At 43.6% G+C, this 14,420-nt stretch overlaps 1 protein-coding gene across 1 annotated transcript in view; it reads left to right on the forward strand.

The window, feature by feature from the left end:
- The window catches only part of MROH2B (maestro heat like repeat family member 2B), a 76,427-nt gene that overhangs the window by 54,307 nt on the left and 7,700 nt on the right, over positions 1 to 14,420 (forward strand). Inside the window, exons 29-36 of the mRNA XM_055555317.1 lie at positions 3,520 to 3,617; positions 6,059 to 6,211; positions 8,634 to 8,791; positions 9,629 to 9,755; positions 10,241 to 10,428; positions 12,273 to 12,413; positions 12,934 to 13,048; positions 13,898 to 14,044. Coding sequence (XP_055411292.1) covers positions 3,520 to 3,617; positions 6,059 to 6,211; positions 8,634 to 8,791; positions 9,629 to 9,755; positions 10,241 to 10,428; positions 12,273 to 12,413; positions 12,934 to 13,048; positions 13,898 to 14,044 — 1,127 coding nt within the window. The remainder of the gene's footprint in view (positions 1 to 3,519; positions 3,618 to 6,058; positions 6,212 to 8,633; positions 8,792 to 9,628; positions 9,756 to 10,240; positions 10,429 to 12,272; positions 12,414 to 12,933; positions 13,049 to 13,897; positions 14,045 to 14,420) is intronic.

The raw sequence follows: 14,420 nt of genomic DNA on the forward strand, positions 1-14,420 counted from the left end.
ACCCATGGACTGTAGCCTGCCAGGCTCCTCTGTCCAAGGAAGTCTCCAGGCAAGAATACTGGAGTGGGTAGCCTATCCCTTCTCCAGGGCATCTTCCCAACCCAGGAATTGAACCCAGGTGTCCTGCACTGCAGGCAGATTCTTCACTAACGAGCTACAAAGGAAGCCCCTAGGGAAGTATTTGAGTGCCTTTTTGTGTGTCAGACACTGTTCTGATGCTGGGACACAGAGACATAACAATTCTAAATTTACATGCTAAAAGTGTGTGAAAGACAGGTGGAATTTGGTTGAGGGCAGATGATAGAGTCAGTCAATAGGGAAAAACTATTCAGCAGAACCTGAATAGATCTGACAGTCCCTTGGGATTTGGGAAGAGAATTCATGAAGGGTGTATGATTTTATCAAAGCCAGAAAAAAAATGAATTAAAGGGGTGAGAATTAAAGGACCATTCTAATAAGACAAGAAATGTACCACAAAAGGACCTCATAGGAAGAAAGGAATTCTATTATTCTTCTGCCTGGTCTTTCTTTGTTGTTGTTCATGTCCAACTCTTTGCGACCCCATGGCCTACAGCATGCCAGGCTTCCCTGTCTTTCATCATTTCCTGGAGCTTGCTCAAACTCTATTGAGTTGGTGATATCATCCAACCATCTTGTCCTCTGTCATCCCCTTCTCCTCCTGCCTTCAATCTTTCCCAGCATCAGGGTCTTTTCCATTGAGTCAGTTCTTTGCATCAGGTGGCCAAATTATTGGAGCTTCAGCTTCAGCATCCGTCCTTCCAGTGAATATTCAGGACTGGTTTCCTTTAGGATTGACTGGCTTCATCTCTTTGCAGTCCAAGGGATTCTCAAGAGTCTTCTCTAACACCACAGTTCAAAAGCATCACTTTTTCAATGATCAGTCTTCTTTATGGTCCAACTCTCATATCCATACATGACTACTGGAAAAACCATGGTTTTCACTATATGGACCATTGTTGGCCAAGTAATGTCTATTTTTTAATATGCTATCTAGATTTTTCACAGCTTTTCTTCCAAGGAGCAAGTGTCTTTTACTATCATGGCTGCAGTCACCATCTGCAGTGATTTTGGAGCCCAAGAAAATAAAGTCTCTGACTGTTTCTATTGTTTCTCCATCTATTTGCCATGAAGTAAGGGGACCAGATGTCATGATCTTCATTTTTTGAATATTGAGTTTTAAGCCAGCTTTTTCGTTCTCCTCTTTCACTTTCATCAAGAGGCTCTTTAGTTCCTCTTTGCTTTCTGCCATAAGGATAATGTCATCTGCATATCTGATGTTATTCATATTTCTCCCAGCAATCTTGATTCCAGCTTGTGCTTCATCCAGCCCAGGATTTCCCATGATGTACTCTGCATATAAGTTAAATAAGCAGGGTAACAATATACAGCCTTGATGTATCGCTTTCCCAATTTTGAACTAGTCTGTTCCATGTCCAGTTCTAACTGTTGCTTCTTGACCTGCATACAGGCTTCTCAGGAGGCAAGTTGAGTGGTCTGGTATTCCCATCTCTTTAAGAATTTTCCACAGTTTGTGGTGATCCATACAGTCAAAGGCTTTGGCATAGTCAGTGAAGCACTAGATGTTTTTCTGGAATTCTCTTGCTTTTTCTGTGATCCAACAGATGCTGGCAATTTGTCTCTGATTCCTCTGTTTTTTTCTAAATCCAGCTTGAACATCTGGAACTTCTCGATTCGTGTACTGTTGAAGCCTAGCTTGGAGAATTTTGAGCATTACTTTGCTAGCATGTGAGATGAATGCAATTGTGTGGTAGTTTGAACATTCTTTGGCATTGCTTTTCTTTGAGATTGGAATGAAAACTGACCATTTCCAGTCCTGTGGCCACTGCTGAGTGTTCCAAATTTGCTGGCACATTGAGTGCAGCACTTTCACAGCATCATCTTTTGGAATTTGAAATAGGTCAACTGGGATTCTGTCATCTCTACTAGCTTTGTTCGTAATGATGCTTCCTAAGGCCCACTTGACTTCACACTCCAAGATGTCTGGCTCTAAGTGAGTGATCACACCATCGTGATTATTCAGTCATGAAGATCTTTTGTATAGTTCTTCTGTGTATTCTTGCCACCTCTTGTAATATCTTCTGCTTCTATTAGGTCCATGCCATTTCTGTCCTTTATTGAGCCCATCTTTGCATGAAATGTTCCCTTGGTATCTCTAATTTCCTTAAAGAGATCTTTAGTCTTCCCCATCCTATTGTTTTCTATTTCTCTGCATTGTTCACTTAAGAAGACTTTCTTATCTCTCCTTGCTATTCTTTGGAACTCTGAATTCAGATAGTTATATCTTTCCTTTTCTCCTTTTTTTGCTTCTCTTCTTTTCTCAACTATTTTAAGGCCTCCCAGATAACCATTTAGCCTTTTTGCATTTCTTTTTCTTGGAGGTGGTTTTAATCACTGTCTCCTGTACAATGTTAGGAACCTCTGTCCATAGTTCTCCAGGTGATCAGATCTATATTTCTCCCTTTAGGTCCCTTTATTTTCCTGAAACATGCCAAGTTCCAGTTCTTAAATGCTCTTTGTTAGCAGGAAATCCCATACTTCATTTTTCATTAACTCTTTTTCCTGTTTGATCAAATAAACATGGTAGAGAGAGAGAGAAAGAATATGATCATTAAATTAAATATGTACTGGATACAAGTAACTAGTGTTTTACTGAATTAAATGCCCACTTAATATTTGTGGATGTTGTTCAGTCCATTGTTAATGCAGATAATAGATCAGAGGTTGAGAAATTTACCAGTTGTTTGGACAATTGAAAGCAGTGAAGCTGGACTTTGAGCCCAGGTCCTTTGCCCAGGAGGCTAAGCTACCTCCCAGAGAGTGATTCAGGTGTGAGTTTCCACCAATTACTAACTCCCGACAACAAACAGAAAATCATTACCATTGAGGTCTGCATTTACAAGTCAATATCGGAGAAGGCAATGGCAACCCACTCCAATACTCTTGCCTGGAAAATCCCATGGACGGAGGAGCCTGGTAGGCTGCAGTCCATGGGGTCGGTAAGAGTCAGACACGACTTCACATTCACTATCAACAATCACACAATTTCAATGATTACAATGGTTACCTTACCATTCCCCTCAACAGACGTTCACTGCAGGATAGAACTCCAATGGAGCCAGCAGTACAGCAGAGTAGTAAGAGCCTGGGCAGTGGTGTCGACCAGGGTCAAGTTCCAACCTTCCATTCTCACCCCCTGCATGACCTGGCCAAATGACTTTACATCTCTCTGTGTCAGTTTTCTCAACTGCAAATAACCTCAGATGATCTCTAGGAGTAATAAATGAGATCAGAGTATTTAGCATGCTTTTAGCATGCTGAAACTCCTCAATCAGTGTTTGCTCTTATGCTCATCAGAGAGGCTTTCGTGCGTTTGTGAAAGGCATCCAGCAGCTGAATTAGTGTCACGTTAAAATATAGACAGCCTCTTCAACCCCTATCAGCTCTTTGAACTCCCATGTCACCCTTTATTGATTGTAGGTGTTCACCTGGAAGTGGAAAGACTACAGGATTTGCAGGAAGGGCTGCAATGTGATGATGTGCAGGTCCAGATCAAGATTTCCTCCAAAATAGCAAAGGTAATAGATATGGAGGACTGATCAAGGGACATAAGGATGATTCTGGGTTGATTTTCAAATGAGCCAGCTGTGTACGCACCTCTACCAAAGAGGGCAAACAGTCTAGCCATTCTAGCAAAATAAAAGACTTTGTCCACTCATTAAATCTGGGTCCATGTATATAAGCAACCCCTGCTAATCTCATTTCAAACTCTGGGAAACCTAGGGAACCACGCAGTCCTCTCCAGGTGAAGGAGGAAGTAGGGTAAAATGAGAGAAACAGGGCATTGGAGTCCATCAGATGTATTCTGTGTGCACCCCTTGAAGTGCATGCACTATGTGATCCATTTCCTCATCTTAAAAAAATGCATAACCTCCGTCTCAGAGCTGCTATGAGAATTGGTCAATCAATTCATTCATTTATTCAGTCACTTATTCATTCACCTCATGTGCCCTGTGCTTCTACCACGTGCCAGACTATTTTCCAGGGTCTTAGGATAGAAATGCCTGCCCTCACTGAGTTCACGTCCTAGTGGATGGAGCAGCCAAATAAATATGATGTCAGGTAGTGATAAGTGAGAAACACAAAGTCAAGGAGGGGAATAAAGAGTAAGGTGGGTGCAGATCCCCTGGGATCACAACTCTGAAAGAGAGAACCACAAAGATATCTGGAAAGAACATTCCAGGCAAAGGGGGTAACAGTATGTGCAAAGGCCCTGAGGTGGAGAAAGAAGTGGGTCCTGAGATCCAAGAGATAGCCCAGAGCAGATTGAAGTGCCTTCCAGGCCTTAATAAGAGCCTTGGTTTCACTCTAATAAAAATCAAAAACCAGCAGAGGGATTTGAACAGAAGAGTCAAAACCACTACATACAATGTGGCAGGTGTGAAATGTACAACTTGTGTGAGACAGCATTATTCCTAATGCAGACATTGTGGATTTATATGTGTACTATGGTAATTACCCACTGAGGGCGGTAAACAACAAAATTGGTCATCATGACAATAACAGAGAGAAGGGAACTTTCTTGAGAACAAAGCATTTTTCCTAACTTGAAAAATCTCCTTATGGGCAAGCAGTGATTCTATGAGGAAGAATGTGATACAACTTTATTTCTGAAGGGTCACCTGGCTGCCATGATGAAACTAGACTATAGGCTGGCAAGAGTGAAACTAGTGAGGTCAGTTTGGAGGAAACTGTAAGAATCCATGTGCGAGCTCAGGTGGCTTGGACTAAGGAGGCGACAGCAGGGACAAGAAAGTGATGAGTATACAGGACAGAAACTCATGGGGGCACAGGGAGGGAAAACAGGTCCAATGCCTAAGACAGTGTCTGATGCGCAATAAGTGTCAAAAACATGAGTTCCCTTCCTTCCTTTATTCCTAAGCCAGTATCATCCCAATATGAGAAAGAAAAAAACACGTAACTGTTGAGCTTGGACCCAGGCAGACATTTGGTGCTCCAAAGAACAGACACATGAGTCTAGGCCTTGATCTTGGAGCCATGGTAACTCAGAATCCAGCTAGGACAGGCAGCTACTCATGAAAAAGAATTCATGTCCTCTCAAAGATTGTTCTACACACATCACTGGGCCATTTAATACAGAGGGAATTCAGTTGTGAATAGGAATGTTTTCATACCCACAAACTCAAAACCATGACCTTCTTGTTTGGTTAAAGCCCCAGATAATGCTTCTGGAATTTATTCAGACTGCTAACTTTTCACTTACCCTGCTTGCCTTTTCATTCGCACATACACAGAGACATATACAATCAAACATTCTATATAATTATTGTCAAGAGACCAAAATTACAAAGTCTTATTTTCTTGACCTTTTTATTGACTACTCAATATTGAAACACACAAAAGCAAAAGACAGGGTTCATCTTAATTCACCCTCCATTTGAATACTGTGAGGCACAGGCTATTTAGCCAGGCACTTAGTACATGTGATAGATTTCCTGAATCCTCAAGCCTAGCTCCTAGCTACTCTTTGGCAGACACAATACATTTCTATGATAGATGAAATGTATATGAAAGTACTTGACAACATTTAAATTGCATTTATGCATTATTTTTCCATTATGGGGCATGTTGTAAATTCAGGTTTGGAGGGGAAATTGCCTTGGCAGACCTAAAATTTAATAAATATGAAATGATTTCTAGAAAGCAACTTCAAGGAAAGTTTTACTTAGACTGAAAGGCCATGTCTATGTCCTATTTTAGTATTTTCTCTAGTTTCTATGGCCTCAGTCATACGCTAACTCTTTGGAAAGCCCAGTGGTTTCTAATATCGTAAAACAAAGGACAGCATGTTTTGGGTGTCCAGATAGGAAGTGAGGGGCTTGGTTACGTGAGTCTTTCTGGGTCCAGATATGAAGTGAGGGGTTGGTGACATGAGTCTTTCTGGGTCCAGATATGAAGGAGGGATTGGTGACATGAGTCTTTCTGGGTCCTTTCTCAGATTGTCAGTAAACTCATCCCCAGTGAAGAAATGCTCGTGTTCCTGGAGGAAACCCTGGATGGTCTGGAGAGCCTCAACCCCCCATGTACAAAGGCCTGTGGCATCTGGATGATCACTGCCTTGAAGGAGCAGGGAGCTACTCTGGAAGACCAGGTGAACTGACAGCCAGTCTGACAACTGAGCACGATTCTAGCACTTCTGAAATGCCAGTACCAGAAGCAGGTCATCACTCCTCAGTTGGTCCTCTGATGAGTCACAGGCAAGAGTATACACAGCCTCAGGAGGCCTCAACAGAGACCCAAGTTGTGTATGAGCAACCAGGCTCAGGCGGAGGGCCTGTCTCGCCTGACTCAATTGCCTCTCTAGTCTGTGATGATGAGCACTTTCTAAGCTGCCACTCTCTGGCCAGAGGAAGAATATCTGAACCAGAAGCATGTGGGGTGTGCAAAACTGGGTTGTAAGATCTACAAGCATAAGAGCGATCTCGTGAACCTTTGAGATGGCCAGGTGCGTTTTCTAACTCCACTGCCACCCTGTGAGCTGCTCTTTAACATCCTTTAGGTATTTTCTGATAAAGAAGGCTATCCTTGAGGAACTGACTGAAAGAAAAGTCCTCAATCCTTTCTCCCAACTACAGAATTAAGCAGAGAGATTGGATTTAAATTCAGAAAGTCTGGTTAAGAGCTCCAAATGGATATGCTTTCTTCTCTCTCTCCTAAAGTCAGAATCAAAATATTAGCAATTCAGAGATCAATGATGAGGAAAAGAATTTTTAACCCAGAAAGACTTCCTTCCCAAGAGTAACAGGAGGAAGAAGTCATGGACCCCAGAGCCCAGAGTTAATCATCCTAAATTAAAGAATTCTCCAAAGCATGACTTTTACAAATGACCTCTGTTCTAATTACTGTCCAACTGTTCGTTTGTTTTCAAAAACATTTATTGAGTATATACTGTGGCAGGCCCTAGGCCAATCATGGGAGAATGAAAGGTTAATAAATTTAGAATACCCATGTGTTTGTGTGTTAAACATAAAAGGGGAAGTTGTTCACATGCTAGGTAAAGGCTAGGGACCTAAATGTTTTCCAAGAATCACTAGTATGGGACTGTGTGATAATCAGGCTTGCAGGATATTTATGATAAAGGAATTAAAATTCTATGAAAAATGTTATATTTAACCTAAAAATGTCTATCCAAAATAAGAAAGAGAAATATCTACTGGACGCAAGTTGCTTTCGCATAGAGACATGTTCTAATCCATGTCAAAAATCCAAATGCATGATATAATTCCCTGTTGCACACAGACTAACATCCAAACTCAGAAATGTGGCCCTCAATGCCCTTTCGGATTCAGCTTTGTCTTGTCTATCAAGTTATCCTCCTCTTTTTTCTCACCTTCATTTTTTCTGTGCTCCAAACTGAACCATTCTCCTATTCCATAAAGCTTTCCTACATCTGCTTCTACCAGGCTTTCGTGTAGTTTTTATATAGATTTTAGAAGGCAATGGCACCCCACTCCATTACTCATGCCTGGAAAATCCCATGGACGGAGGAGCCTGGAAGGCTGCAGTCCATGGAGTCGCTGAGGGTTGAACAAGACTGAGCGACTTCACTTTCACTTTTCACTCTCATGCATTGGAGAAGGAAATGGCAACCCACTCCAGTGTTCTTGCCTGGAGAATCCCAGGGACCGGGGAGCCTGGTGGGCTGCCGTCTATGGGGTCGCACAGAGTCGGACACGACTGAAGCGACTTAGCAGCAGCAGTACTGCAGTACTTTTTAAAGCCATTAGGTTCACAGCAAAACTGAGCAGAAGTTACAGAGTTTCAGTACACCTCCTATCTCCACACTTCCAACATCCCTCACCTCAGGTTACGTTTGCTACAATCGATGAACCTACATTGACCCATCCTATAATCACCCAAAGTCCACAGTTCACATTAGAGCTTTTAGTTTTGGTGTTGACAGGTGTATAATGACATGTATCCAATAGTGGAGGATAGATTAGTTTCACTGCTCTCTGAACCCTCTGTGTTCTATTTGCATTTTTACCTGTCTTGTTCCTTCTGATGAGGATTCCTTTCCTCGCCATCTCCACCTTGCCTTTTGGAATTGGTATATATCCTTTGAGACCCAGACCAGATGTCCCTCCACGGTGACCTCAGTTACTTCTGGATTCCCCTATCCATCCCGTGAATCTCTTGTACACCATTTGTCATACACAATTTTGTGCACAAGCCTTTGGGTGTACAGCTGAAGTCCTTTATGAGATGACTCATTCCATTTGAGAAACAGCTACATCTTATGCAACCCTGGTAAATTCCCCACAATGCCTAACTCAGCACCTGGCATAATGCTGCCTTTACTAAATGTTTGCTAAACTGATTGAAGAATAAATGCCTAATCTATCAATAATTGTCCTGAGCAAGAGATAGGCCATGTATAGAATCAATCACCTCCTTAACATTATTTCTATTTCATCAATCACCATCCACAACTTGCTGACCGTACATGACCTAAGCCAACCATGTCAAGGAAAAATGATGATTGAGTGATTGAATTGGCTTTTTCTTTTTAGCTGTTGGAGATCTTGGGCATAATTTACCATCACATGCCGGTCCTCAGACAAAAGGAGGAAAGTTTTCAGTTTATGCTAGAAGCCATCTCTCAGATAGCCAGCTTTCACATGGACGCAGTTGTTGCCAACCTTTTACAGAAGCCTCTGCCATTTGACAGGTAGATTCAAACTAAGGTGGTCCATTTTCCCAGGGAAGACCCCTCTGTAAGGCACTGGGGAAGAATCTCTGGTTTGAGAGAAAGATAGCAAGCAAAAGTTGAAAACATCTCACCTGACTAATTTCAGAAACGGTGCTTGAATCACAGGTAATGGTTTTCCAAGTATTTTTCAAATATATGTCCTCATTGGATGATGCGAATTTTAGGTATATATATATGTATATATGTGTGTGTATGTGTGTATATATATATATATATTTAAAATAAGAGTAAGTGAGTTTTAGAAAGTGATTCAGAGAAGGTAATGGCACCCCATTCCAGTACTCTTGCCTGGAAAATCCCATGGACGGAGGAGCCTAGTGGGCTGCAGTCCATGGGGTTGCTAGGAGTCGGACACGACTGAGAGACTTCACTTTCACTTTTCACTTTCGTGCATTGGAGAAGGAAATGGCAACCCACTCCAGTGTTCTTGCCTGGAGAATCCCAGGACCGGGGGAGCCTGGTGGGCTGCCATCTCTGGGGTCGCACAGAGTCGGACACGACTGAAGCGACTTAGCAGCAGCAGCAGCAGAAAGTGATTATTTCCCCCCTTTCTGGTTGCTGAGAATGAATCTATATGAGAGGTTTCTGTCTTGATGGATATTAACAAACCTCAGCAACCCAAGGCCCAAATGCTAGATTGTTAAATAAAGTATGCTTATTATCCCCAGGCAGGTTGGCATGTCCACTCGTCCCTGTGATTGTGATTAGTCATAATGTGGTTTTAGAGTGGATCCAATGGAAAAGCTCATCTCCCAAGGAGTTGAGCCTCATCAGCTTCCTGCCTTCCTTCCCTAGAGACACAAAGACACTGTGGAAATCTCTGGCTGAGAACCCAGCCTCCAGTGGCAAACTCTTGCGAGCCTTAGTCGACAAACTGAAGAACGAGTTAGAAGATGACCTAGCCAGGATAGAGGCAATATCTGTGAGTTGGACAACCCGTCACACATCTGAGCTTGTTCCCACCTGGCAGTGGGTGGTGCAGCATTAATCACGCTTCTTCCCCTCTTAGACTCTGGTTTTAAATCGACTCCAGTTTATACTGGACAATCATGGCAGTGGTATGGCAATGACTTTGCGGCTGATCATATTTAGAAGCCAATTTCTCACCAGCCCAAGGAAAATCTGTGCCTCTGTGTTTCCAAATTATCCTTTAAGACATCTAATTGTTGTCAAAAGACCCTAAGCCTAACCTGACGGTGCCAACTAGACTTTGGAGTCACCCCACATGGGAGCCCTGAGAGAAAAACACAGTCTGAGTTGAGAAGTTTCCAGAAAAACAAACCCTCCATTTTCTCCCCTTTCTGTGTGCTTTTACCACAAGTGTAGTCCGCCTGGGAAGCAATCCTGTGGAGGGAAAACAGCCTGGAAGGTCAGCCCCACCTGACATGAGACCCTTCCTCCCCGCAGGTGGCCTGTTCCGTGTATGAAGTGGTGTCGACGGGCACCCCTGTCGCGAGCCTGTACCCGGAGCTGTTCGCGCTTCTCCTGAAGCTGGTCAGCTGCACTCTCGGTCAGAAGATGCCCACCTCCGCCCTCAGCCGCCGGCGGCGGGTGATGCCGCAGGGGGAGCGGCAGCAGATAGCTGACCCCTGCAGGTAAACGGCCAGTCAGAAGGGCCTTCTGGAGACATCCTGACCCAAGACTCCAGAAAAGGGCCTGGCATGGCCTCAACTACCCATTTAGAAACAAGGGCCCTCCATCCCTGAGCCTCATAGCCCTTCTTCCCGGAACTGGTACCCAGGCGCTGTTGTCCAGAACAGTCTTATAAGCAGCAACATCCTCTTCTCTAGAGTGCCCCATCCACTTCCTTTGTCTTCTTTCCTTGAAACCTTTCAAGGAAAGTTGGAATTCTGTAATAGTCAAGGCAGGTGGCACTAGTGGTAAAGAATCTGTCTCCCAACAAAGGAGACTGCCAATGCAAGAGATGCAGGTTCAATCCCTAGGTCGGGAAGATCCCCTGGAGAAGGAAATGGAACCCACTCCAGTATTCTTGCTTGGAAAATACTATGGACTGAGGGTCCTGGGGGACCCCAGTCCATGGGATCACAAAGAGTCCAACACGAGTATACACATATACACCATATAAGGAAAGAAGAAAAATAAAAATAAATATCATATTTCCTCAAATCTAAGACTTCACCAATCGAAAGAACCAATATTATTTCATGAACCATTGAAAAAGTTTTAAAAAAAAGTCCCAATTAAGTCATAAATTAGTGCTTTCTTAAACTATTAAATCCATATTTTATATTGCTCCATAGAGCCCTTTGAGGATTATTAAGTATAGATTTTTATCCTGTAACACATTGCTTTGCTTCCCTGTTCTCTTGCCTAACTTTTTGTTCCAAAGTCAAATCAACCTATTAAAAGGCATTTTAAAGAGCAATTAGACTCAGTGAGCGTGCATGTGGGGTGGGGTGGGGGGTTGGGTCTGCTTGCTTGCCCGTGCAGGCCCATGCACTCAGTCACACAGTCCCATCTGACTCTCTGTGACCCCATGGACTGTGTAGCCCACCAGGTTCCTCTGTACATGGAATTCTCTAGGCAAGAATACTACAGTAGGTTGCCATTCCCTTCTCTAGGGGATCTTCACAACTCAGGGACTGAATATGGGTCTCCTGCATTGCAGGCAGGTTCTTTACCATCTGAGCCACCAAGGAAGCAGTTAGGCTCAGCACATGTACATACATACATGTAACTTAACTAAAATACCTACAGCTCTAAGCATGCATGTGTGCATGCTAAGTCACATCAGTCGTGTCCCTCTCTTTGCAATCCTATGGACTGTAGCCTGCCCGGCTCTTCTGTCCATGGGATCCTCCAGGCAAGGTTACTGGAGTGGGTGGCCAGGTCCTCCTCCAGTGACAGCTCAAAGAGCCATACTTAAATCTGTTTGTGTACACGAATTGTAGACACAATCAATAGAGACTGCATCACAACTACTGTTTGGCCAACAACTGGAATGCACTATCAATTGGGAGATGCATCCTGGTTTCCAAGGTGCTGTGTTTGAACCACTAAAATACAGTATTTCACACTTTCTATCTTCAGGGCTTGATTTCCTCAGAAGAGGTTAAGATTTGGGGGAATTATTGACTGACTTCAGGACATGTCAATATCCCCTTTGGCCCCAAAACCAAAGTGTGAGATCAAGGCTGCCTGTGTTTTTCTTGCACAGCCTCCATTCATCCAGAAGTAAGGGAGCATTATGGGGAACATTTTTTTTTAAACAAACAAAATGTGCTGTATTTATTCTGTAGAATGTAGTGATTATAAGTAACCAGATTCATACATGTCAATATAGAGCCCCAAGATATAATATGTGAAAATACAGAATACAGACAACTCGATGGTATTTATTATGGATTATGGACTTGGGGGATTCACAATTCCCTGCATGGTGATGACTTACTTTTGTGATGCCAACTGTCTCTTTCAGGCTCTCGACTACAACTCTGAAGTGTGTGCAGGCCCAGGCCATGAGAGAAGGGCTGACCAAAGAATCTGACGAGGGAGACAACGTGTGGACCCTCCTCAGCAGCCCCAATACCCACCACATAGGAGTCTGTGCACTGGCCAGGTAATGTTCAGATACTCCAAAACTAGATACCAAAGAAAAAACTGAAAATAAAGTGAAAATGCAGTGCAGGCAACTTCACTGAAAGCCATTGAGTCACCAAGGACTTAGAGTCAAGGAGAAAAAAGAAAAAAACAGACGAAAGAGCAAAGGGGGTTGGGAAGACATGGTAGGATCAGCTCCAAACTCAGCAATTCCTCAAAAAATAGCGATACAAATTAACAGTTTTAGGCAAACTACACTTTAGAGTTTAAGTAAACTCCCGGAGTTGGTGATGGAGAGGAAGGCCTGGCGGGCTGCAGTCCATGCGGTCGCAACGAGTTGGACACGACTGAGTGACTGAACTGAACACTTTAGTCAGGCACTTAGATAGGGTGCTATAAAGTTTAAGGCTTGGTGCTCTTTCCTTGTTAACATCCCTTTTTAAAATTATTGATTTTCCTGATAGAGAAATAGACTAAAGTGTCTTCCATTGTTTAGAAAGAAAAAAGTCTCCGCTACAATGAGAGCCTTGGTTTTCTAGGAGCATGGCCATGTGGCAACATGGAATCATACTGGACATCACAGAACAACTCCTCCCATCCCTCACCTCCTCCTCGGAGAACTACCGGGTAACGGGCACAGCTTTCTTCTCTGAGGCAAGCCATCCCAGGAGGCTCGTTGGGTCCCATGGGGTGTCTCTCTCAGGAGTTCAATGGGAACCAGAGCCACGGAAGAGGGACCTTCACCAGAAGCTTTGGGAGTGGAGAGGCCCAATGACTGCCAGAGATACAGTACCTGAGAAGAGAGAGAGAGAGGAAAAAGAACCCAGCCTCATCCTCTTCCTCCCCTCTGGTCTGTAGACATCAATTTCCAAAGCAGAGAAGGATAGAGACTTAACCTGCAAAGGACAAAACAAAATATAACCAACAAATAGATCAATACTACAGTCCTTCCACACCCTGGGATAAAGGCTGGCCCAGCCAGTCCAGAGAAATAACATCATCAGTTACTCCTGTTTTCCATGCTCTATTTTCCCATTTAGATTAGAATTATCTTCTTAACTGGGCTTCCCTGGTAGCTCAGCTGGTAAAGAATCTGCCTGCAATTCAGGAGACCCCAGTTCGATTTGTGGATTAGGAAGATGCCCTGGAGGAGGGCATTGCAACCCACTCTAGTATTCTTGCCCGGAGAATCTCTATGGACAGAGGAGCCTGGCGGGTTTTATTCCATGAGGTCGCAAAGAGTCAGACACAACTGAGCAACTAAGCACGTGCACATATATTCTTAACTAGGTGTTTTGGTTCTCATCAGCTCATAACCTTGACCTGTGGGTTGCTTACTGCTAGAGCTTAGTTCCTGCCAAATTTGCATATTCACCCAAGGCTTTTTCCTCTGCTCCACAAGCAGCTGGGGCCCTACCCTTTCATCATAGCTGTGATGCCTTCAGAACTCTCCTGAAGGGAGGCCCTTCCCTCAACTAAAGGGGAGAAGTGTGTCATTTTCAGCTCATGAAGGAGCCAGTCCTTTGGAAGCACGGGAAACTACGGGATGTGCTTGTCCTGATGGATCAGAGTGCTTGGGACTCCAACCCCATCCTGAGGCAAATGGCCATCCGGGGTCTTGGTAATACAGCTTCTGGAGCCCCTCACAAGGTAAAAGGGGTTGGGGGAGGGACAAAAAGTAGTTCATCTAAATAGAGTTAGGGGCTTCTCAAGTGGCTCAGTGGTTAAAAGAAAAAAAAGAATCCATCTGCCAATGCAAGAGACACAGGAGACAGGTTCCATCCATGGGTTGGGAAGATCCCCTGGAGAAGGAAATGGCAACCCACACCATTATTCTTGCCTGGAAAATCCCATGGAGAAGAAGGAGCCTGGTGGGCTACAGTCCATGGGGTTGCAAGGAACTGGACCCAACTGAGCATGCATGGACACAAGTAGAGTTTTAAAATAATTATTTAGTAACCCACACCCCATGGTTACACATGGGGTAACCATGTGTGTTAATTTCAGAAATTAAGTGAAAATCCAA

This window comes from Bubalus kerabau, chromosome 18 (genome assembly GCF_029407905.1).
Source record: "Bubalus kerabau isolate K-KA32 ecotype Philippines breed swamp buffalo chromosome 18, PCC_UOA_SB_1v2, whole genome shotgun sequence".
Lineage (NCBI taxonomy): Eukaryota > Metazoa > Chordata > Mammalia > Artiodactyla > Bovidae > Bubalus > Bubalus kerabau.